The sequence below is a fragment of the Mustelus asterias genome, chromosome 10 (assembly GCF_964213995.1).
Source record: "Mustelus asterias chromosome 10, sMusAst1.hap1.1, whole genome shotgun sequence".
Lineage (NCBI taxonomy): Eukaryota > Metazoa > Chordata > Chondrichthyes > Carcharhiniformes > Triakidae > Mustelus > Mustelus asterias.
This window is the reverse complement of record NC_135810.1, coordinates 115,593,597-115,619,913: the sequence shown is the minus strand read 5'-3', so window position 1 is coordinate 115,619,913 and position 26,317 is coordinate 115,593,597. Positions and strand designations below refer to the sequence as shown.

The following is a 26,317-nucleotide window of genomic DNA, read 5'->3' as shown; positions in this document are numbered from 1 at the left end:
ATACCTTCGCTGGCACCATCTCCCATGCAGTATAGATAGACCCACAGTGCTGTTAGGAAGGGAACATGTGGGGCTGGTGTCACAAAGGCCAGTCTGAGTAGGGGTAGTACAGCTGGTTGCCGAGCAGTTATGATACTGGACCAACAATCCACCGGATGGACTAAACTTCCGCCGCCACCCACGTGCTTGCTGACCTACAAAGGCTACCAGCATAGCAACACCTGGATAGTAAAATGATCATCTTTGTGTTCAAATCCAACATGGTCTCAACTCTTCCTTTCTCTATAACCTCTTCCAGCCTTATTGCCCTTCAAGATTTCTGACCTCTAATGGGCTCTGATTTTAATCACTCCACCATTCACCACTGTTGTTAGCTGCTCAGGTCCTATCCTCTGGAATTTGATACTTGAACCTCCACCTCTTTACCCCTCTTTCCTTTAAGTCACTCTTGCGATGAAACCTGAACTCAGTTGATATGTTGGGAACTCAAATTTTAACGAGCCTCGAGTCTCCTATGTGTAGGAGGGAAATAAAATGAGTCAAGCTTTGGAGACCATGTCGAACTTCAATAAAGGCTTTTATTCCACATGCATGAGGGAGAGCTGAACTTGGGCCTGAAATCCCAGGTTGCCTGTGATTCCTCTCTGTCCCTGGTAGATTTGGTGCAGGTTAATATACTGTTTTGAGTCACAAAGGTTTACATTAGCACATTAATTCCTCGAGTTGGATACAAAATGGCTCTCTTAATCTCGTTATGCAGACTGCATTGTTCAGTACAACTTCGTTAATCAGTTTCTTGGGCAGTTCCGTTTACCCGATTATAATGTCAAAGCGTTGTATTTGCCCAACTGATTTGCACTGATGTGTTAATCATTATCCCCCTCTGCTAGATGATCATGGTTTACGGAAGACTATACCCTCTCTAGACTATATGGAGCTTGGCTGTCTTAATGCTGGTTCTCCCATTGCCCTGATAATTCGAGTGATCTCCCGCACATTAGAAGTTGATAGCATGCATTAATCGTTATCTGTTGGCAGAGCAGGCTTCTAGCTGCCTGATTAACTCTTTCCTTTCCTCTGGTGAAGTCCGGCCCTCTGGGCTTGCTCTATGTAGCCCTGCATGTATTATATTGAAATTAAATAACACCTGAACGCACATATAAATTAAAGTAGAAAAGACGCGATCCCCGATATTGCCCTACAGCATGTGCATGTGCTGGCTGATTGAGAAATGGTTTTTCATGCGCAGTTCAGTGGGTTTATGTGCTTTTGGTTGAGCATCGGTCTGGCATTCCTGAGCAGAAGAAAAGAACCAAGAATGATGCGATAGTGCAAGTCAGCATACCTGATACAGAACACCATCCTCTTGTCGGTGTCCCAGGGAACAGGGCACTGGAAGGGTACAGGGAAAAGGCCCCAAACTAGGGAGGGGAATGAGGAGCGGTCCCAAAAGGTACTTTCGGGTCAGGGATGAAGATGGGACAGAAATAGGTCCCTTGCATGAAATAAAAGAAAGGAGCAGAGTAATAGGCTCAGAGCTCAAGAAAGAGCTGCAGGGAGCAGACCTTATGCTAGGTGGCATGAGAGGAGTCCTGAAGGTCTGAGAAAGCAACTGAAGGTTGGTGACTCCATGCCATGAGCTGTTGGGGCAAAAATACCTGCTGGACCGGTGGTGTTCTGCTTGGCATGGCCGAATATCTGACATTGTGCATGGAAGGTAAAGCTGGAGTATACTGAGTTCTAGGGGAAAAGAATCTCGCCTGGCAAGATTGAAACCCTGCGAGGTGTGGCATGCTTGTCTGAGTGGCAGTGACCTCTGGAGAAAATGTGGAGATTGGACACCCTTGTGAAAAAGACAGAGTTCCAGTGAGATTGGTTGGCCCTCAATGTGATAAAAGTCTGGGTGGGTTGTTGAAAGATCCATGAAATCTGTTTTGGTGGCATCTGTCATCTGTTCTGTTGTGTGGCGTGTTTGACCATAGCTCACCTGTTAATTCACATGTACCTCACACTTGCCCTGAATGTTAGAATATAAGATCGATTTTGTAAATTGTCTTATCTTTCTGAACTTGTATGGTAAAGTTTAGTTTTGTTTGTTCAAAGCCCTTGGATACTTGTGGATTTATTCACAATTGCAAACATTATCTACTTTTGAATAAGATGTAATTGGTTCCTAACTGGATCTCCACACATGTCTCTTGGGTTTGTCCAAAGATGGTAACACTTCTGAAAACCCAGCTTTTGGATAAACACAGAAAATTTGCTTGCGTTTATAATTCAAGGGTTTCTCTTTGAATGGAAGGTTTCTGGTGCATAACAGAATGGCTGTCTGTAGTGCAGAGCAAATTGTGTCATCCCATACAGCTTTGTGTCTCTTTCCAATATGTTGTATACCACCTCTGCATTTACTGCTCTCTTCTTCCATGATGATGATTGATCTCTTGGGTAATCTGCTGAGAACCATAAGGCACCATCTATGTTTTTGACATTGTGAAGTAATAAATGCAGTGCCAAATTACAGGCTGCTATCAAACATCACAATCAATTAATCTCGTCATTTAAAAATCTACTTGAACCACTTTGAAATCTCCTTTTGACATTAATTTATAGAAATTATTGGTATACAGTACAGAAACAACGCATCCAATCCAACCAGACAAGGCAGCATTTATGCATCGTTCAAGCCTCCTTCATTCTTCCTCATTTTAACGTCAACGTAACCCTCTTTCCTTCATACTTGTCTGGCTGTACCTTACGTTTAGTGTTTGGGTTGGTTATATTTAAGCAATCTAGAAGTATCAGTGAAATCCAAGTGTCTCATACATTTGGAGAGCATTGATGCACACATTTTGATGAAAAATATTATTAATTCAATATGTTTTTTGTTCCCCCATCTCTGTTCAATCGCCTTGGAGTTACTGAGGTTGCTGCTGCTGGGGAGCTGAAGTAAGATCAATGGAGGGGACTCTTACTAACCCTATGATTCAATCGTGTGTGTTCTTTCACCTCCCTCATCCTGTCAGGCTTCTGCTGGCAGTCAGTAAAGCATGAAATTATCAATACTCATTCATATGGCTTTATATCATATTGTTTTACAGAAGTATGTGACTTTACTTGCATTGTCTCAGAGTTATCATAGAATCCCTACAGTGCAAATGAGGCCATCTGGCCCATTGAGACTGCACTGTCTCTCTGACAGAGTATCTTACCCAGGTCCGCTCCCCCGCCCTATCCCCGTGACCCCACACATTTCCCATGGCTCACCCATCTAACCTTGGGATGCTAATGACATCATGAAGTTTGGAGTATGAAACCACCTCTTTACATTTGATAGTCGAACAAAAAGTTGGCTTATGATTCCCTTCACTAAGATTTGCACATTCAAAGTGAAAACTGTGCAAAATACATCTCAGTATTTCAAGACCAGTTTGATTCAAAGAATACATGATTTGATTCATTGTCACATGTATTAGTATACAGTGAAAAGTACTGTTTCCTGCGCACCACACAGACAAAGCATACCGTTCATAGAGAAGGAAAGGAGAGAGTGCAGAATGTAGTGCTACAGTCATAGCTAGGGTGTAGAGAAAGATCAACGTAGTGCGAGGTAGATCCATTCAAAAGACTGATTTTGCTCCTTAGTTTAGTGTGTCTGAGCCCAGAAACGTTGGCCAATCCGCCTAACCTGCACATCTTTGGACTGTTTCTGGACAGTTATGTTTTAACTGGTGTCTCATTGGTTGAGTGTTGTGGTTGAGGTTTGAAAAAAAGAAAAATGTTAACTGTATCAAGTACTTTCAGGTCAATTCACAGAGCAACAAATTTGAAAGTCAGTACATTACGTATACAGATCAGTTACCACAGCTTCTTTGACTATCAATATATTAAATAAATGCCCATATTCTAACACTCAACAAGTGCCAGTTACCCATCGTCCCTGTGTTTTCTGAGCTATGTTTGTCTCCCAAACCACCAGAGCCTTGGTTTTAAAATTCTCATGCTTCTGTTCAAATCCTTGCATGACCTCACACTTCCCTATCTCCTTCAGCCCTATAATCGTTAGAGGGAGGCAGTGGCGTAGTGGCATTGTCACTGGACGAGTAATCCAGAGACCCAGGGTAATGTTCGAACCTGGAATGTTCGGACCTGGGTTCGAACCCCACCATGGCAGATGGCAAAATTTGAATTCAATAAAAATCGGGAATTAAAATTCTAATGATGACCCTGAAACCATTGTCGATTGTCATAAAAACCCATTTGGTTCACTAATGTCCTTTAGGGAAGGAAATTTGTCATCCTAAATGGTCTGACCTACATTTGACTTGAGACCCACAGCAAAGCGGTCGACTCCCAGATGCCTCGGGGATGGGCAACAAATGCTGGCCCAGTCAGCGACACCCACATTCCATGAACGAATAAATAAATGTACTTCCAACTCTGCCTAATTTTTATCACCTGCTACTGGCTCCCTAAACCTCTGCCACTCCGTTGCTTTCAGCTTTTAGCATATTCCTTTAAGCTACCTCTTTGAAGTTTTTGGGGACCTGTCTGAATATCTCATTCTTTAGTTTGGAGTGGGTTTTCATCTTTCTATGTTAGAGGCACTTTTTAAATAGAAGTAGTTGATGGAAGATCCTATTGAATATATAAATTTAAAAACAAATCTGTTATTCTGAGCGTATTTGGGGGCTCAGACACACTAACCTCGGAGTAAAGATCATGTATTCTTTGAACATTATTTGAATCAAACTAGTCTTGAAATACTGTAGTATTCGGCCTTCGGTCTGTGCACAATCAGGACCCTGATCTTCCTATTGCTTGGTGTTTAATCTGGTGTTGTTAAAACTCTTTCTTCCTATTGCTTGCCATTTTAACACCCGATCCTGCTCCTATGCCCACATGTCTGTCCTTGGCTTCATAGAAACCCTACAGTACAGAAAGAGGCCATTTGGCCCATCGAGTCTGCACCGACCATAATCCCACCCAGGTCCTACCACCCATATCCCTACATATTTTATCCGCTAATCCACGCATCCCAGGATACTAAGGGGCAATTTTTTTAGCACAGCCAATCAACCTAACCCGCACATCTTTAGACTGAGAGGGGAAACCGGAGCACCGGAGGAAACCCACGCAGACACGAGGAGAATGTGCAAACTCCACACAGACAGTGACCCAAGCCGGGAATCGAACCCAGGTCCCTAGAGCTGTGAAGCAGCAGTGCTAACCACTGTGCTACTGTGCCGCCCCTTGTTGCGATGTTCCAGTGAAGCTCAACGCAAACTGGAGGAACAGCATTTCATCTTCTGGCTAGGCATGTTTATTTAATTTTTAACTGTTCTCTACCTTTTATTTCTTTATTGTCTGTCTTTATTTTTCTTCCCCCTCCACTCTTTCCCTCTATTTATCCCCCCATAGAACATAGATCAGTGCAGCACAGTACAGGCCCTTCGGCCCTCTGTTATGCCGAGCTTTGTCCGAAACCAAGATCAAGCTATCCCACTCCCTATCATCCTGGTGTGCTCCATGTGCCTATCCAATAACCGCTTGAAAGTTCCTAAAGTGTCCGACTCCACTATCACAGCAGGCAGTCCATTCCATACCCCAACCACTCTCTGCGTAAAGAACCTACCTCTGATATCCTTCCGATATCTCCCACCATAAACCTTATAGTTATGCCCCCTAGTAACAGCTACAATGCTTCCCTTTTCCCCCTTCTCAATTTTACCTCTCTCCCACCCATCTCTCCCTTCCCCATCTCTCCATCTGTCATAGCTTACCCTCTAATTTCAGCTTCTCTGCTGTATGGCCATTCACACCACCTATTCTCTCTATGGACTGCCATTAACACCTCTTAGCCTTTCCCCTTTTTGTGGCTATGACCCATCTTTCATTCCCTCATTGGAGAGTATAAATACCTCCCACTTTCTATGCCTTTTTAACTTTGACAAAGGGTCATCTGAACTCGAAACGGCTGCTCTTTTCTCGCCTTACAGATGCTGCTAGACCTGCTGAGATTTTCCAGCATTTTCTCTTTTGGCTTGAAATACTGAGATGTACCCCACAGGGTTTTCAGTTATTACTTTGAGTGTGCAAATCCTAGTGAAGAGAAAGGAATCATAAACCAACTTTTGGTTTGAGTATCAAATGTAGAGGTGGTTTCATATTCCAACTTCATAATAGCCATGTTATAACCACAAGTGATGAGAAACGAAACAGATTTTCCAGTTCTGCTGAATTGCTTCTTAATTTTTAGAGTTAATTAAGAATGGGCTGTTCTTTTAATATGAAACATTTGTGTTAGTTAACAGAACAGTGTTGTGCAATTGGGTGAACACTGGAAGCAATCTGTTTTACCAGTTTGAGAGCAGTGTGTTGTTGATTTTCCATAATTGTAAAGCAGATATAGATGTTGAAACCATACCAGCTGTATAAAGTTGACATTTATTCTGTGGTATTCAGGAGTTGCATCGTGCAGTTGGACACCGAGTATCTGTGTTTTTAATTATATTCTAATAAAGTCCAGTGGGCGGCACAGTAGTTAGCATTGCTGCCTCAGAGCGTCAGGGACCCAGGTTCGATTCCTGGCTTGGGTCACTGTGTGGAGTTTGCATGTTCTCCCTGTGTCTGAGTTTCCTCCAGGTCCTCCGGTTTCCTCCCACAGTCCGAAAGACGTGCTGGTTAGGAGCATTGGCCATGCTAAATTCTCCCTTAGTGTACCCGAACAGGCGCCGGAGTTTTGATTTGATATATTATTGTCACATGTATTAACATACATAAAAAGTATTGTTTCTTTCGTGCTTTACAGACAAAACATACCGTTTATAGAGAGGAAAGGAGAGAGTGCAGAATGTAGTGTTATAGTCATAGCTAGGGTGTAGAGAAAGATCAACTTAATGCAAGATAGGTCCATTCAAAAGTCTGACAGCAGCAGGGAAGAAGCTGTTCCTTAGTTGGTTGGTACGTGACCTCAGACTTTTGTATCTTTTTCCCGAAGGAAGAAGGTGGAAGAGAGAATGTCCGGGGTGCGTGGGGTCCTTAATTTATGCTGGCTGCTTTGCCGAGGCAGTGGGAAGTGTGGGCAGAGTCAATGGATGGGAGGCTGATTTGCGTGATGGATTGGACTACATTCAGGACCTTTTGTAGTTTCTTGCGGTCTTGGACAGAGCAGGAGCCATACCAAGCTGTGATACAACCAGAAAGAATGCTTTCTATGGTGTATCTGTAAAAGTTGGTGAGAGTCGTAGCTGACATGCCAAATTTCCTTAGTCTTCTGAGAAAGTAGAGTTGTTGGTGGGCTTTCTTAACTATAGTGTCGGCATGGGGGGACCAGAACAGATTGTTGGTGATCTGGACACCTAAAAACTTGAAGCTCTCGATCCTTTCTCCTTCGTTCCCATTGATGTGGACAGGGGCATGTTCTCCTTTCGGCTTCCTGAAGTCGATGACAATCTCCTTCGTTTTGTTGACATTGAGGGAGAGGTTATTGTTACCACACCAGTTCACCAGATTCTCTATCTCATTCCTGTACTCTGTCTCATCATTGTTTGAGATCCGACCCACTACGGTGGTGTCGTCAGCAAACTTGAAAATCGAATTGGAGGGGAATTTGGCCGCACAGTCATAGGTGTACAAGGAGTATAGTAGGGGGCTGAAAACACAGCCATGTGGGGCACCGGTGTTTAGGATGATCGTGGAGGTGGTGTTGCTGTGTCTCCTTACTGATTGTGGTCTGTGAGTTCGGAAGTTCAGGATCCAGCTGCAGAGGGAGGTGCCGAGGCCCAGACCATGGAGTTTGGAGATGAGTTTCGTGGGAATAATAATGTTGAAGGCTGAGCTGTAGTCAATAAATAGGAGTCTGACATAGGTGTCCTTGTTATCTAGGTGTTCCAGGGTTGAGTGCAGGATCAGGGAAATGGCGTCTGCTGTGGACCTGTTGCCGCAGTAGGCAAACTATAGTGGATCCAGGTAATCCAGGCTGGAATTGATTCATGCCATGACTAACCTTTCGAAGCACTTCATAACGATGGATGTCAGAACCACCGGCCGGTAGTCATTAAGGCACGCTGCTTGGTTTTTCTTAGATACTGGGATGATGGTCGCCTTCTTGAAGCCGATAGGGACCTCAGATTGTTGTAAAGAGAGGTTGAAGATATCTGTGAATACCTCCGCCAGCTGATCCACACAGGATCTGAGTGCACGTCCGGGTACCCCATCCGGGCCTGTTGTTTTCTGTGGGTTGACCTTCTAGAAAGCTGATCTGACATCTGCAATGGTGACCCCAGATACAGGTTCTTTTAGGGCTTCCAGGGTGGAGGGCATCCTCTCGCTGACCTCTTGCTCAAAATGGGCGTAGAATGCATTGAGCTCATCAGGGAGAGGTGTGTTGGAGCTGCGATTTTACATGCCTTCATCTTGTAGCTAGTTATGTCTTGCAGACTTTGCCATAGTCAGCGGGGATCGCTGTGGCTAGCCTGGGACTCTAGCTTGGTCCAGTACTGTCTTTTGGCATCTTTGATGGATCTCCTTAGATCGTATCTGGCTTTCTTGTATAGGTCAGTGTCGTCTGACTTGAACACCTCAGACCTGGACTTCGGCAAGCAGTGGATATCCCTGTTCATCCATTGTTTCTGGTTGGGGAACACAAGGATTTGCTTCTTTGGCACACAGTCTTCTACACATTTACTGATGAAGTCTGTTGCTGTAGTGGCATACTCGTTCAGGCTGGTTGCAGAGTTTTTAAATACTGACCAATCCACTAACTCCAAGCAGCCCCATAGGAGATCATCCGATTCCTCAGACCAACATTGCACGACTCTCTCTGATTCTCCCGCTTCAGTTTTTGCTTGTAAGCCGGGAGCGGGAGCACAGCCTTGTGGTCTGATTTACCAAAGTGTGGGCGGGCAATAGAGCAGTAGGCATGTTTGATATTTGTGTATCAGTGGTCTAGGATGTTTGGGCCTCTGGTGGAACAGGAGACGTGTTGGTGGTAACTTGGTAGTACGTTCTTGAGCTTGGCCTGATTGAAGTCCCTGGCCATGATGAACAAGGCCTCGGGTTGTTTCATCTCGAGGCTATTTGTAATGGTGTATATTTCGTCCAGCGGGATCTTCACGTCTGCATGGGGTGGGATGTAAACTGCCATCAGGATAACGGAAGTGAACTCCCGCGGAAGGTAGTAGGGGCGGCATTTTAGCGTCAGGTATTCTAGGTCTGGGGAGCAGAATGTTATGATGTGGAGATGCCGGCACTGGTCTGGGTAAACACAGTAAGAAGTCTCAACACCAGTTTAAAGTCCAATAGGTTTATTTGGTAGCACAAGCTTTGGTAGCAGCCCTTTCGGAGCGCTGCTCCTTCGTCAGGTGAGTGGGAGTTGTGTTCGCAAACAGGGCATATAAAGACACAAACTCAATTTACAAAATAATGGTTGGAATGCGAATCTTTACAGGTAATCAAGTCTTAAAGGTACAGACAATGTGAGTGAAGAGAGGGTTAAGCACAGGTTAAAGAGATGTGTATTGTCTCCAGCCAGGACAGTTAGTGAGATTTTGCAAGCCCAGGCAAGTCGTGGGGGTTACAGATAGTGTGACATGAACCCAAGATCCCGGTTGAGGCCGTCCTCGTGTGCGGAACTTGGCTATCAGTCTCTGCTCAGCGACTCTGCGCTGTCGTGTGTCATGAAGGCCGCCTTGGAGAACGCTTACCTGAAGATCAGAGGCTGAATGCCCGTGACCGCTGAAGTGTTCCCCAACAGGAAGAGAGCACTCTTGCCTGGTGATTGTCGAGCGGTGTTCATTCATCTGTTGTCGTAGTGTCTGCATGGTATTCGTAGTGGTGTATATGTCGTAGCGTCTACCATGCAGACGCTACGACAACAGATGAATGAACACCACTCGACAATCACCAGGCAAGAGTGTTCTCTTCCTGTTGGGGGACACTTCAGCGGTCATATGCATTCGGCCTCTGATCTTCGGTTAAGCGTTCTCCAAGGCGGCCTTCACGACACACGACAACGCAGAGTCGCTGAGCAGAGACTGATAGCCAAGTTCCGCACACATGAGGATAGCCTCAACCGGGATCTTGGGTTCATGTCACACTATCTGTAACCCCCACGACTTGCCTGGGCTTGCAACATCTCACTAACTGTACTGGCTGGAGACAATACACATCTCTTTAACCTGTGCTTAACCCTCTCTCCACTCGCATTGTCTGTACCTTTAAAACTTGATTACCTGTAAAAACTCGCATTCCAACCATTATTTTGTAAATTGAGTTTGTGTCTTTATATGCCCTGATGTGAACAGAACTCCCACTCACCTGATGAAGGAGCAGCGCTCCGAAAGCGAGTGGCTTGTGCTACCAAATACACCTGTTGGACTTTAACCTGGTGTTGTGAGACTTCTTACTGAGCAGAAAGTTGCCAGTTACTACATCTAGGCACCACGAGGTGTTGATTAGGAAGCAGACCCCACCTCCCCTTGCCTTGCCCGAGGCCGCTCTGTGATCCATTCGATGGATTGAGAAGCCCTCTGGTTGTAAGGCACTGTCTGGTGAAGCAGGAGTGAGCCATGTCTCCGTGAAACAGAGTACACAGCAGTCCCTCAGTTTTCTTTGGAAAGTGATGACTAGGAGTTTGGAGTGTGGCGACTGGGGGATTTTCACAATAACTTCATTGCAGTGTTAATGTAAGCCTACTTGTGACACAAACTTTAAAAACTTAACTTTAAAACAAAGAGCTCAGCAAATTTCTTGTGGAGTCAGCAAAAAACATTGGGCTAGAACTTGCTGAGAAAATGTTGAAAACGCGCACTCAGTGAGTAAATAATCCAGCAATTTGTAGCGAGGAAGAGGAATGCAATGAATTGTGAATGGGCTTGAAACGTTAATTCTGATTCTCTCTTCATAGATGCTGCTTGACCTGCTGGGTCTTTCTAGCATTTTCTGTTCTCCTATTAGAAAGCTTTAATTCACATTATTTTCCTTCTCTGTCAGTCCTGTTTCTTTTCCTAATTTTGAATCTCATTGGTTAAAACAAACTGTTGGTCCCATTATTCATCAAGATCCCAGGTAGCCCAGTGTCCTCACTGCACGGCTACTGGCTTGCACTTTCAGCTGCATGATTGATTAGAAAGGCGATCTAACAATACAGGCATCGTCACTTCTACAAGTTATGGGCCATTGTCTTTGAATAATTAATCTGAGGTTATTAGCCAAATCTAAATATCTGACCAAAGGATTGTATCGTCTGAAATCTGGTGACTTGTTTCAGAACACATTTTTGATGGATTTTTGAATTACCCAAATATCAAAGCTATAGAGTTAAAGAGGGATTGAGGGAGAAGTCAAACCCACTTCACAATAACTTTGGAAGAATTTTCCATTTTGAGAACGTAGTCAAGAAATGTTTTGTATATTGAGGAATGCTCAGTTGGTAGCTGAGCCCTGCCTGTTGTAAGCCAATTTTTGCTGATCAGCAGAACTCTTTGAGATGATTTAAGTGACCATAATATGTGCGCTTCACTTGTTCTAACACCAGATGGTGTTATGGTCCTGCACTGTAACTATGAGGTTAGTTATATTCCGATCAAGACCACATTAAACATAATTTTAAGCCCACAAAACACGTGGTTAAATGTCCTCTTTTTAAAAAATACATGTTCTGGTATGTCTTATGCTGAGAATTGCTGTTGTAATCTCAGTTAAGAATTTGAATGTATGTGTGCCACTTTAGCATCATTCACTGTGGTTGGCACAGTGGTTAGCACTGCTGCCTCACAGCGCCAGGTACTCGGGTTCGATTCCTGGCTTGGGTCACTGTCTGTGAGGAGTCTGCACGTTCTCCCCATGTCTGCGTGGGTTTCCTCAGGGTGCTCCGGTTTGCTCCCACAGTCCGAAAGACGTGCTGGTTAGGTGCATTGGCCATGCTAAATTCTCCCTCAGTGTACCCGAACAGGTGCCGGACTGTGGCAACTAGGGGATTTTCACAGTAACTTCGTTGAAGTGTTAATGTAAGCCTACTTGTGACACTAATAAATAAACTTTACACTTTAGAATTTATTGGGATGTGTTGCACGTTGGGAATCGAGGGAATTCCACTTTTGAACTACGGTGTACCAACCTGCTTAATGCTGACGCTGACAGCCTAAAGTAGAAGAGTGTTCCATTGCCCACCAAACATTTTCGCGCAATTTCAAAACAGCTGATATCCAATATATAATAAAACCACTCAAGTACATAACTGTTCATTATTTGAATATATTTTGTTCATTGTACATTAACTTGTTTCATCAATAACAGTAATTTGATCTGATTCTCTTTTCAACAAAATAAATGAGTGTTTCTTTTTTTCCCCCTTTGTTAGAACTTGGACACTCTGTGGGACACCTGAATACCTTGCACCAGAGGTTATACAGAGTAAAGGTCATGGGAGAGCTGTGGACTGGTGGGCATTAGGCGTGCTGATGTTTGAAATGCTTTCAGGGTAAGTGTTTTTTGGAGATTTTTCGATTATTCCCTCAAAATGGGGCGGCGCAGTGGTTAGCTCTGCTGCCTCACAGCACCAGAACCAAGGTTCGATCTCCGCTTCAGGTTGCTGCCTGTGTGGAGTTTGCACTTTCACGGTCTAGTTGAGTACAATCTGAACTCTGCCTATAATGAATAACCGAAGGCACATGATGTTTGATTCAATCAGCCAGCTGCAGGGATGTGCAGCCTACATGCTGGGCATCGCACCAGTACTGAAATTCATGCACAACTTCGCTCAATTGTGTGGTAGGTAAAATGTCTATTTGGACTGAGGCAGGCAACCTATTAATGGAAGGTTCAACACCCACCATGCAATTGAGCAACGTTGTGAATGAATTTCAGTACCATTGCGATGCAAGGTGCACAGCCATGCATCGCAATGGTTGGTTCATCAAATAAAACAACATAGTTGCTCATAATCGGCAGAACGCAGACTGTATTTGCCAGCTTGTGTTTGCAAAATCCGAAATAAACCATCTACTTACTGTTAGATGTGGTTTCGTAATTGGACAGCACTTGTTGAACAATCCTGAGTGCGCTAATAGCTACACTAACCAATTTAATATGCTCAGCCAAGATTGTAACATGGCTCACTTGCGCTTACAAGGAGCAACCCACATTTATATGCAGGAATCTTTTCCTGCCGACAAAAGGAATATTTTCGAGCCTTGCACCTACTTTGAATTTCCCAGGAGTTGCCCGTTGCTTTATGTATGGCAGTGCCTCGGCCGATGGGAGTCAAATTGCCAATCAATCAGTTTCCTTCTCTCCAGTTTAAATTTTCGTGAAATTTGGCATTCTTTCATTTGCATATCTCTTTTCTGCAATGAATAAAACTAGATTGATCATTGAAGTTAGAAACCAGGTGAATTTTTAATGTTATTTCTTTATTCTGAGGAAACTACTATATCCCTACTCCGGAAAGCTAAACTTGATGCACATTACTTGACAACTGACCTGTTATGTGGAATGGGTAATGGACCTCTGTCTAAAACCCTTTGTGAGCTTTCCTACTTGTTAAATGAAAGCACCATCTGATGTGGCACTGAGTCAGGAAGGTCAGAGGTAAATCTTTGGTCTTTGGGCAAACAGTCTTGGGGCAGTGTAGTTTTGGTGCTCTAGGTTAGGGAGAGGAAACACTGACCAAAGGTGCTTACTTGATGCTATCCAATGACTCCTGCTAAAATGTATGCAGGTGAGAATATTGGATGAGGAGAACGTTGGGTTCAGGGTAGAATCTGGTACTTTAGGGACGCTTGATAACGGTTATGAGGAAAGGTGGGGATGCTGGTCATTTTGATCAATAATCAAAATTGCTGTAGACGTTTAGACACCTATAATATCTTTGAAGTAAATAATTTGAAGTCATATGGCTAAGCTTGGAAGTGATCAAAAATAAAATATTATTGGCACTACAACATGGCAAAACAATAAGTCAACCATGGACAAATCCATTTTACAATTTAGGATTTTTTTTATACAGTGGACACTGAGGCATTAAGTGAAACTCCCTGGATTGTGTCGACTCAAATATAGTTGGGAATACTTGTCAAATTTTGTTAATGCTCGCTTTGGTGTTTTTTAAAACTCTTTTAAAGGCCCTTTATAAGTTGTTGTGGATGTGTTTGTATAATTTAAAATCTTGCAACCAATAGTAAATGTTCCTCAAAAATGAAGCAACCATAAAATCTTTGAGCATTTTTCAAACAGCTATTTAGCCTTAACGTGCTTGTACTAGGTTTTAAAGGAAAAGGCTGATACTTCATTGTGTGAGCGTTTAATAACAAAGCAACTTGGTTGCTTAAGGTCCTGCTATTTTTTTAATGAATTCCTTTCTCCTTCCCTACAACCCCCTTCAAAACTTCATCTGTCTGTTCAGCAAAATATAAAATGTACATTTGCCAAGAAACTTTCCAGACTCCAGTCTCAAAATTGTATCCTTAATTGCAAAGCTAAAGGCAAGGTGTTTATGGTCTGAGAACGTTTTGGAAAACATTTGGAGCAGGTGTACCAATTGGTCGAGGCAATTCCTGATTATTTGGAATGTGGAACTGTTTATTTTTGTAAAAGACAATGGCTTTTAGAATAGTTTGCAAAAAATTACTTGGATTACTGCACATCCGCTTTCTGTACAAATCTGTATTGAAATGGTTGCTACGAGAGGACACGGGTTTAAGGTGCTGGGGGGTAGGTACAGGGGGGATGTCAGGGGTAAGTTTTTCACTCAGAGGGTGGTGGGTGAGTGGAATCGGCTGACGTCGGTGGTGGTGGAGGCAAACTCGTTGGGGTCTTTTAAGAGACTTCTGGATGAGTACATGGGATTTAATGGGATTGAGGGCTATAGATAGGCCTAGAGGTGGGGATGTGATCGGCGCAACTTGTGGGCCGAAGGGCCTGTTTGTGCTGTGGCTTCCTATGAATGTGTGGCTTATTGTCTAGAGTTTTATAACTTGAATTTTAGAAAAATAGATATTTGTTAATTTTTTCTTATACTTGAGTTGCCAACATAATTATGTTGACAATTACACTGGTTAATCTTCTAAGTCGTGGCAAGTATGGAGTCAAGTTTTGGATGTGGGTGTCATAAGTTAGCAATCCCTTGTTGCCCTGAGAAAGTAGCTGTGGCTTCCGAAGTAACTTCATAGGGCATTTAAAAGCCAACCACCTTTGTGTGGAACTGGACAGACACAGGCAGATTGAGTAAGGATAGAATGTTTCCTTCCATCAAGGACTCAAGTTCACTTGATTATTAGTTCAGCAAAGTAATGGCATTTGCATAAGAGAAGAAGCACATAACAGAATGAAATTGTTTGGAAAACTGCCAGCAGTTCACCCTACTGTTTTTGATGGCAATGCGAGACCAAAGCCCCGTCTGACTACTCAGGCAGATGTAAAAGGAATGCCTTGGCACTATTGGAAAAAGCCTGGAACTTATTCCTGGTGTCCTGGCCAATGTTTATCCCTCAACCAATATCACTAACACAATGATCTGCTCAGTATCATGTTACTGTTTGTGGGACCTTCATTTCATAGTCATAGAGTCAACACTGTGCAGATTTGGTTCATTGAGTCCATGCTGGCTCTCTGGAGAAATCAAAACAGTCCCATTCTCCTCTGTATCCCGCTGGCCCTATAAATTTATTCCCCTCTTGTGTCTAGTGCTTCCTTTAGGATTTCTACAACAATGACTACATTTCGAATGTACTTTATTATCTATGAATTCAGGACATCCTGAGGTGATGAAGGGTACTAAATAAATTCACGTTTCTTTCTATATTCTGTTTCCATCTTGCTGGATCATCACTTTCAAGGTTTTCCTGTCTGTATTTTTCATTCTGTTTCTCTCCATTCAGTTTTATGTTCCTCATTCCCTTTCCCCTGCCAAGCATTCTTTACACAGCCAGTTTATTGCCTTGTTTACTGTTGAATATTTCCATCATTGGATTCAGTTGTGGCCATTTTAACATCCTTTCTGAGAATATTTGTTCTGTACTGGGTAATCCATGTGTTCTCTTTTCGTATAATGGCTTGTCAGTTACATGGATGTGTCTCCTGGTATTGATCTGAAAGGAATATTTGCAGTTTTTCAGTTCAAATAATGCATCAGCTGTTAAGCTGTTGAGTCTTTGGCAGAACGCAGGATGATTTCAGCTGTCCTTGTTATGCAAATGTACTAAGTAGCAGCACCAGAATGCTATATAAAGGCTAATCACACTTTTGTTTAGGGATATTTTAGAACAAGTTCAATTCTGGTACATCTGTTCATTTTTTTTTCTCCTATTCATTTTGTCTTTGAAGTTTTAGGATTTTGCATTTGGTTTGAATGCCTCCAAGTACTTTCTGAACCATCCTTTATTGAGTAGTTTATCATTTGCTTTGTCATGATGAAAGTACTGATGTGCTGGCTAGAAATCATAGAAAGAAATCATAGAAACCCTACAGTACAGAAAGAGGCCATTCGGCCCATCGAGTCTGCACCGACCACAATCCCACCCAGGCCCTACCCCCATATATTGTACCCACTAATCCCTCTAATCTATGCATCCCAGGACACTAAGGGACAATTTTAGCATAGCCAATCAACCTAACCCGCACATCTTTGGATTGTGGGAGGAAACCGGAGCTCCCGGAGGAAACCCACGCAGACACGAGGAGAATGTGCAAACTCCACACAGACAGTGACCCAAGCCGGGAATCGAACCCAGGTCCCTGGAGCTGTGAAGCAGCAGTGCTAACCACTGTGCTACTGTGCCGCCCAGCCTGTACTGACGACCTTTGGTGCCTTGCCTATATGATCATTTTTCATGGATGAGCATAGACAACAGGTTGGAAGTTTATTTGTTACAACAGATCCATGGATCCTTATGCAGCATTGATGCACATGAGCAGCATTGGTGGGGAAACTATTGGAGAAAATTTTGAAGGAGAGAATTAATGTCCAGTTGGAGAGGCAAGGTTTATCAGGGATAGTCAGCATGACTTTGTCGGAAAGAGGTCATGCCTAACAAATTTGATTAAATTTTTCGAGGAAGTGATTGGATGTGTAGGTGAGGATGATGCAGTTGATGTGTTTTTATAAGGATTTCAGAAAAGCCTTTAACAAGATCCCACATGGGAGACTGATAAAGAAGGTAAAAGCGCATAGGATCCAGGGTAACTTGGCAAGTTGGATCCAAAATTAGCTTGGAGGCTGAAGGCTGTTTGTGTGACTGCAGCCCGGCATCAATGGCATACCTCAGGGATCAGTGCTAGGTCCCTTATTGTTCATGATATATATAAATAATATAGATAAGCATATGGGGGGAGGGGATGGTAAGTAAATTTGAAGATTACATGAAGTTTGGCAAGGAAGAAGTTCTTAGGTTGCTTTTGCAGAAAATACAGACACATGTGATTGAGGGTGATTTAGTGGTTTGGATCAAGAATTGGCTAGCTGTAAGAAAACAGAGGGTGTTGGTTGATGGGAAATATTCATCCTGGAGTTCAGTTACTAGTGGTGTGCCACAGGGATCTGTTTTGGGGCCACTGCTGTTTGTCATTTTTATTAATGACCTGGATGAGGGCGTGGAAGGATGGATTAGAAAATTTGCGGATGACACTAAAGTCGGTGGAGTTGTAGACAGTGTGGAGGGAAGTGGCAGGTTACAGAGGGACATAGATAGGCTGCAGAGCTGGGCTGAGAGGTGGCAAATGGAGTTTAATGCGGAAAAGTGAGAGGTGATTCACTTTGGAAGGAGTAACAGGAATACAGAGTACTGGGCTAATGGTAAGATACTTGGTAGGGTAGATGAACAGAGGGATCTGGGTGTCCACGTGCATAGATCCCTGAAAGTTGACACCCAGGTTGATAGGGTTGTTAAGAAGGCGTACGGTGTGTTAGCTTTAATTGGTAGAGGGATTGAGTTTCGGAGCCAGGAGGTCATGCTGCAACTGTACAAAACTCTGGTGCAGCCGCATTTGGAGTATTGCGTACAGTTCTGGTCGCCGTATTATAGGAAAGATGTGGAAGTGTTGGAAAGGGTGCAGAGGAGATTTACCAGGATGTTGCCTGGTGTGGTGGGAAAATCGTATGAGGAAAGGCTGAGGGGCTTGAGGTTGTTTTCGTTAGAGAGAAGAAGGTCAAGAGGTGACTTAATAGAGGCATACAAGATGATCAGAGGATTAGCTCGGGTGGATAGTGAGAGCCTTTTTCCTCGGATGGTGTTGGCTAGCACGAGGGGACATAGCTTTAAATTGAGGGGTGAGAGATATAGGACAGATGTTAGAGGTAGGTTCTTTACTGAGAGAGTAGTAAGGGCGTGGAATGCCCTGCCTGCTGCAGTAGTGGACTCGTCAACATTAAGAGCATTCAAATGGTTATTGGATAAACATATGGATGATATTGGAATAGTGTAGATTAGAGGGGCTTTAGATTGGGTCCACTGGTCGGCGCAACATCGAGGGCCGAAGGGCCTGTACTGCGCTGAAATGTTCTATGTTCTATAGACGGGTTGGTCAGAAGGGGGCAGGTCAGTGGTGGATGGAACTTGATCCTGAAAAGTAGGAGGTGATGGACTTTAGAAGTAACAAGAGAAGGGAGTACTCAATGAATGGTAGGACAATAGGAAGCTCAGAGGGATCTAGGGGTGCTTCTCCACGGTTCCCTGAAGGTGGTAAGACAGGTTAATAGGGTAGCTAAGAAGGCATATGGGATACTTGCCTTTATCACTCGTAGCAGAGATTACAAGGGCAGGAAGGTTATTGATCAGAGCAGCATGGTGGCTGGAGAACGACAACTGGCATCGATTCCTGAGATTTTCCCCAAAGCTTTGACGGACCGGTCATAGATCTGTTGATCTCGGGTGGGGATTTTGGACCGGATGGCTAAGGAAGCCAAAAACACACACAGCTGTGTAGTTTGCACTCCCAATCATATCTGGTAACTCCTGCTGCAATGTGTGCACGCACATCTGGTCACTGGCAGCCATTTTAAGCAAACTCAGCCGAGGGGGCATAATTTAAGGTGAGGGTCAGGATGTTAAATGGGATTTGAAGAGAAGTTATTTCACTCACACTGTAGTAAGAATCTGGAATGTACTACCTGGCCCATCAAGCCTGCACCAACGGCAATCCCACCCAGGCCCTTTCCCCATAACCCCACGCATATACCCTGCTAATCCCCCTGACACTAAGGGGCAATTTAGCATAGCCAATCTATCCTAACCCACACATCTTTGGAATGTGGGAGGAAACCGAAGCACCCGGAGGAAACCCACGCAGACACACACAACGTGCAAACTCCACACAGTCACCTGAGGTCGGAATTGAACCTGGGTTCCTGGCTCTGTGAGGCAGCAGTGCTAACCACTGTGCTGCCCTTAAGTTAAATGGTGTTTGAATTTGTGTTTCCAAATTATTAACCCAGACCTCTGGATTACTAGGTCAATTACATAACCACTGTGCTGCAACTTCACTGGTATTTCTGCAGTCCAGTGGATTCAGATCCATTTGCATTTTGACTGTTGACAGCTGAGATCAGCTAAGCACCAGCTGGAAAGTTAGGATCATCTATTCTGTATAGTTTCGTACTAAATTTTCCCATATATGATCCAAGATAGTTAAAGCGAATTGGACAAAATCTGGCGTGATTATTTTGGTGGCTAACTGGACAACTTATTATTCTTTTGGAATTGGAATCTGCAAGACTTCAGTTTACTTGATGTCAGTATTGAACACTTTATTTTATTGCTCTTTGGGCTTAAAGTTGAGGCAAACACCAAAGAATACTAGTTTTAAACTCATTAAATTTCTGACCTTCAGAATGATTTTTTGAATTGTATACAGGAAGATGCGGCTTAGTAATAAAGAATCACGTCATATAAAATTATTATAGATTATTGCAAATTATGTAGCTCTGAATAATAACTTAAAACATCATACCAGTCTGACAAATAACAGGTAACATCAATAACCATCCCTAGTAATTGGGGGAAGAGGTATGTTGGACTTGGATGTGCAGCCTCCCAGTCCTGGGGAATAGTTATTTGCTCGGTATATTGATGACCAGCCAGTTAGATGCAAGTGCTTTCCCCCGAGCACATGGTTCTGGCGCAGATTTCATAGTTTGGAGGTCCTGCGAGCTTGGTTTTGATTTATTAACAATAGCTTTGACATTTCCTTGATTTCGCTGTTATGAAAATTCTGGTCATCAGAGAATTCTTCTCTATTTCAAATCTCCAAAGACTGAAGCTGCTTGATCCTTATTGCTTTTTCATTTCAATGTTAATTCTGCAATTTTCATTTAAAACTATATGTACAAAGAATGCAGGCACATAGTGTAAATTGGTTTCCACAAATCTAGCACAATCTACCTGCTATAATGTTTCGCTATAATTTAGCATGAAGTTCTGAACATTTTTAGAAGTAGCCATGCAAAATTAAAACACCCGGGTTGAGAAATCGGTATTTTCCACATTTTGCACATCGTGAATGCATGAATCACTCCCAGGTAGTGGAAAGACGAGCATTTTAAAATCCACTATATTTTACTCCCAAAATGGTGGAAGGCCCAAGAACCAGCAGGCACCGATTTAAGGTGATTGGCAAAAGAAGCAAAGGCGGAGAAAAAACCTTTTTACGTAGCAAGTCTTTAGGATCTGGAATACACTACCTGAGAACGTGGTTGAGGCAGATTCAATTGTGGCTTTCAAAAGGAAATTGGATCATTATCTGAAGAGGAAAAGATTGCAGGACTACAGGGGAAAGGCAGGAAAGTGGCACCAAGTGAATTAATTGCTCTTGTAAAGGTTTAGCACAACAGATGGGCTGAATGTAACCATTCTGTGATTCTAATTGTACCTTTAAACCTAATTTCAGTTTGACCTTGACCTCTGAAGAATACTCTGAGGAACAATATATAATGATGCAGCTAAACAAGATAATGATGCAGCTATATAAGACCCTCGTCAGACCCCACTTGGAGTACTGTGCTCAGTTCTGGCCGCCTCACTATAGGAAGGATGTGGAAAAGATTGAAAGGGTGCAGAGGAGATTTACAAGGATGTTGCCTGGATTGAGTGGCATGTCTTATGAGGATAGGCTGAGGGAGCTCGGTCTTTTCTCCTTGGAGAGACGAAGGATGAGAGGAGACCTAATAGAGGTGTATAAGATGTTGAGAGGCATAGATCGGGTGGATTCTCAGAGGCTTTTTCCCAGGGTGGAAATGTCTGCTACGAGAGGACACAGGTTTAGGGTGCTGGGGGGTAGGTACAGGGGAGATGTTAGGGGTAAGTTTTTCACACACAGGGTGGTGGGCGAGTGGAATCGGCTGCCGTCAGTGGTGGTGGAGGTGAACTCAATAAGGTCTTTTAAGAGACTCCTGGATGAGTACATGGAACGTAATAGGATGGAGGGTTATAGGTAGGTCTAGAAGGTAGGGATGTGTTCGGCACAACTTGTGGGCCGAAGGGCCTGTTTGTGCTGTAGTTTTTCTATGTTTCTAACACTAGTAGGGCATTTTTACTATTTACTCCGCATTTCATTACAACTTTTGTGAATGAGCTTCTGAGGTTGCGCAGATTTATTGGCATTTTGCTCTGTGGCCTTCTCAATCTAGTGTTTAGTGCCAGGTTTCCCAAACGTATTTCAATCTGTTGACTTGTAGCTGGCACAGAGAGGGGGAGAAGAGACATTATTTCCAAGTAGCCAAGTTTAAAGAACATGCTTTCATTAAATTGCCAGTAACCAGTACTGAAAGCAATGATAAATTTTCATAAAACAATAACTGTTTCATAAACCTGTTTTGCTATTCAATGGGGAAGAAAATTGGGTGCAGTGTAAAAGAGGCTGCTGATTTGCTATCACATCTGTGGTACTACTGCTGAAGACCCCTTGATGTTTATCTGGTAACATAACATGCTTCGAGAAAGTTCTTTTAGTCCATTCTTTGTGTGATTTATTTTGCAGGTACCCACCATTTTTTGATGACAACCCTTTTGGTATTTACCAAAAGATACTTGCTGGAAAATTGGACTTCCCAAGACACCTCGATTTCTATGTGAAGTAAGTTTAATTAAACCTTTCAATGATTGGGATATTGCAAAATAATTATGAATCAGTCAGGCCATTCCTAGATTGTCCATCGAAAGAAGAATCTTGTAGTGTGCAGGTGTTAACTAACTCCTGATTTTCACCTCTAGTGTTCTGTCTGGAAGTTCATTTCTTGTGTGGCTTACTCGATGTCTATGACAACTTCCTCATCTCAATTTTGCATTTGCTGTATACTACTTTGAACCTGTTTTTCCTTGCTCTGTTCTCACAACTTGACTTGCGCACCTTACTGGAAAAGCAAATTAATGGTTTTTGCTGTTATTATCGTGCAAATCAGCATCTTACTCTTATTATTTACATTCACTTTTTTTTGGCTCCTCCAAATTTTGTCGTTTGTCTTTGGCTTCATTGTTCATACCCACCACTCCCTTGCAAAACTCCTTCCTGCCTTTCTCCCCTCCAAGTCAGCTGTTCCAATGCTTTCTCAATCTCATTGCCCTATAAATGTCAACTTCGTACAATTTTTGTTGCCTGTATTCTATCTTGTACTAAGCCCTAAACATTGTGATTACTCTCTTTGCTGACTGGCAAAGGACTCCTGGTTCAGCAATGCTCCAATTTAAAATTCTCATCTCTCTGTCTTAATCCTTTGCCCCTCCAGCCCTTGTTTGTCTGCATAAACTTTGGGCTGGATTTTGTGGGAGTTGGAGTGGGGGGAGGGAAATGAATGGCTTGTCTGTTGTGAGAATCAGCCGGTCGCTGATGCACAGAAAAGAAGACCCGCCGCCCTACTGCAAGCGGGCTAAACAGACCAACATTGGGACTGAAGTCCCACTTTTGAGAGCTGCCAATCTGTGCAATCTGAATTGAGTTGTGACTGCTGCTGGTACTGAAGGCGGGCCCAGGAGGGAGGCAGCCATGGCCTCCACACCCAAGTGGGTGAAGGCCTAGCATGGAGAGATGGGAGGGGATGTTTTGGAGGTCAGGCGGGGAAAAACAAACATCTTGAGATTGAGGGACCTCTCTGCAAAGCCTGATGCGCAAAGTGAACTACCACACCTTCCCTACCAAAACGAGAGGATTTGAGTTTAGGGATAGGGATGTTTTGTTGCAATTGTTGGTGAAGCCACACCTGGAGTATTGTGTGCAGCTTTGGTGTCCTTATCTGAGGAAGGGTGCCCTTGCTATAGAGGGAGTACAGTGACAGTTTACCAGGTTGATTCCTGGGATGGCAGGTCTGTCCTATGAGAAGAGACTAAATCGGTTAGGATTATATTCACTGGAGTTTCGAAGAGTGAGAGGGGATCTCATAGAAACTTATAAAATTCTAACAGGGGTAGACAAGGTAGATTCAGAAAGAATGTTCCCAGTGGTGGGTGAGTCCAGAACTCAGGGTCATATTTTGAGATAAATCTTTTAGACCTGAGGTGAGGAGAAATTTCTTCACCCAGAGGGTGGTGAATGTGTGGAATTCATTGCCACAGAATGCAGTTGAGGCCAAAATGTTGCCCGATTTCAAGAAGAAATTAGAGATAGCCCTGAGAGGTAAAGGAATCAAGGGATATGGTGGGGAGGAAGAATCAGGATATTGAATTTGATGATCAGCCATGATATGGCGGAGCAGTCTCAAAAGGCTGAATGGCTGCTTCTAGTTTCTATGTTTCTTCCCTTTCCAAATAATTTGCCCCGCTATCTTCTTACCTTTACAAAAGATTTTTAAAAAAATAACCAACCCCCTCCCCACCCACCTGCTCAAGCCAGGTGTGAATAATGTATTATACAGGTCAATTGGCTTGTTAACCAGCTCAAATTAAGATAGGATTCGGGTTCTTTTGTTAGAGACACTATCTAAGATGGAGATTGAGTAATTTTGCCATCAATTAGGGCTGGAAGTCTGGTTCCCTTCTTGCGGCATAGGCTCATTTTCCACTCTAGTCGAGTGGGAAGATAATATGTTAGCTTGTTGAGTAAGGATCTCAAAGGGAACTTTGTACGTGAGGAAATGCAATCTGTTTAAAGCCACAGAACAAACCAGGTTTCCATGTTGTAACATAGCATACAGAGCAACTAGGTATTCATACATTTGGGTGAGATTGAGAACTCTTGAAACTGCAGTACAATAAGTTTGAATGTGTCTGGACTAGCTCCTATCCTGTTGTAAGTAACAGCAAATCCATAGCACAATGTTGATGACAGCTTCGCATAAATTTAATTTTATTACTAATGGAGGGGAAGGTGTCTTGTGAGAAATGTTGGAGCAGTAAAGATTAGAACAGATTTTTTTAAGCAACTTTAGAGTGCAGCTGGCCTGGGCTCCATATGACATGGGAAACACTTTAAATTAGTTGCCTCGTTAGTGGGAAACCCAAGTTTTTGATCTATGTGTTGGACTTTTGAGTAAAAATATTTGAACAACTCTATCCTTTATTTGAGCAGCACCCAATTTTTATTAACTTGTTCAGGAGAAAATTAATAACTCTAGTTAACATACTGACATTGATGAAACAAATACAATGCTATGGTACGGCATTGTATTTATGGTCTACTATTGCAGTCCAGAATGGCAGCCTTCCGCTGTCCTAAAAAAAATAAGGGAAGCCATTCAACGTATATTGACTCATTCATTCAAAGTTACACTAAAGTTGCTTTCTGTTGCAAGTATCTATTTGTTACTGAGTGATTTTAGTGTTCTCACCTCCAGTACTTTATCTGGGAGTCAATTCCATGTGTCACAGTCTGTGTGAAGAACTGCTTCGTGATATTAGTCCTAACTCTGCTTTTTGCTAGTTTAAACCATTAACCTTTGTCCTACTCAAATAATTATTTTGCATTTCTAGATTTGTCATTTTGATACCATGTACAACCTTGTACAGTTATCCCTCCCTCGTTTAGCACTCCTAATATGTTCTTAAAAGCAACATGCTAAATGAAAGTAACTTTCCTGAAAGAAAGCATGTAGTAAGGTTAGGTTATATTCCTGAACTAGCATTATTTCATTAAATATCCATTGGTTGACTTGAACCTAACTGGCCCAAAAATCCTCTTAATATCTCCAAGTAACTTCCCTCCAGCTTAATGCATCTCGCTCATTGCTTCCCTATCCTGGCTCTCCCATTCACCGCATCCCTATCCCGATCCCCTCACTCGCCACTTCCCTCTCCCCATCCTTCTGTCCCTCTCCCTCTTGCAGTCACCCTCAGTGAGAGGTGGTGAATAGGAGGATCAGGATAGAAGTTGAGTGGATAGGTTTGGATAGGGATGGTGAAAAGCTACGATTGGGGAGCAAAAAGGAGCGGTGGGGTTAGGGGAGTTGAGCAGGTAGGTTGTGGCGTGGGGGTTCAGAGGAGTTAAGCGGTGAGCAAGGAGAGTGTTGAAGGAATTAAGTGGCAGGTGGGGTTTAGTGAGGCTAAGCAAAGAGCAGCAGTTGGTATTAAGTGGCAAGTGAGCGGGTCAGCGAGAAAAGCAGTCAGCTTGTGGGAGTTGAGCGGCAAGCAGTTTGTAAAGGGGAATTAAGCAGGATAGGGTCGGTGAGGGAAGCACCAGGTGGGGGTGTCCTGGGAGGGATATGGTGAGCGAGAGGATTGGGGAGAGAAGTGGTAATCAGGGAAGGAAGCAGAAGGATTAGTGAAAAAGCGGTTTGCTTTTACAAAGCTAAATATGCGCAGAGACTGTACAGGGACTGGGCAGCACGGTGGCACAGTGTTTAACACTGCTGCTTCACAGCTCTAGGGACCCAGGTTCAATTCCCAGCTTGGGTCACTGGAGTTTGCACATTCTCCGTGTGTCTGCGTGGGTTTCCTCCGGGTGCACCGGTTTTCTCCCACATTCTGAAAGACGTGCTGGTTAGGTGCATTGACCCAAACAGGTGCTGGACTGTGGCAACTAGGGGAATTTCACAGTAATTTCATTGCAGTGTTAATGTAAGCCTTACTTGTGACTAATAAATAAACTTAAATTTAGCTTTACTAAAATGACAAAGGGAGCAATTGAAAAAATTGAATTATCGGGGAAAGTCTTACATTTATAAACCGTGCTAGAATGAGAAAGCTCAAATGTGCTTTAAGCAGAAGATACCTGAAGAAGGTCATCTCGGTCACCCCATATCAGTGGTGGAAAGCCTTAGTTTCCCCAATCTTTTCCATTTACTTGAAAGCATCTTGAGAAGAATATAAAATACATGTTTCAATGAAAAGAAAAAGAACTTTTAAACTGCTGAAACATTTAGTTTTTTAATTTTAGTTTTTTATTTAGTTTTTTTGTGTGG

General features: G+C 43.2%; 1 protein-coding gene across 1 annotated transcript in view; it reads left to right on the top strand.

Moving 5' to 3' along the window:
- Positions 1–26,317, top strand: part of prkx (protein kinase X-linked) — a 120,806-nt gene that overhangs the window by 53,300 nt on the left and 41,189 nt on the right. Inside the window, 2 exon segments of the mRNA XM_078222527.1 lie at positions 12,362–12,481; positions 21,970–22,065. Of these exon segments, the coding sequence (XP_078078653.1) occupies positions 12,362–12,481; positions 21,970–22,065 (216 nt within the window).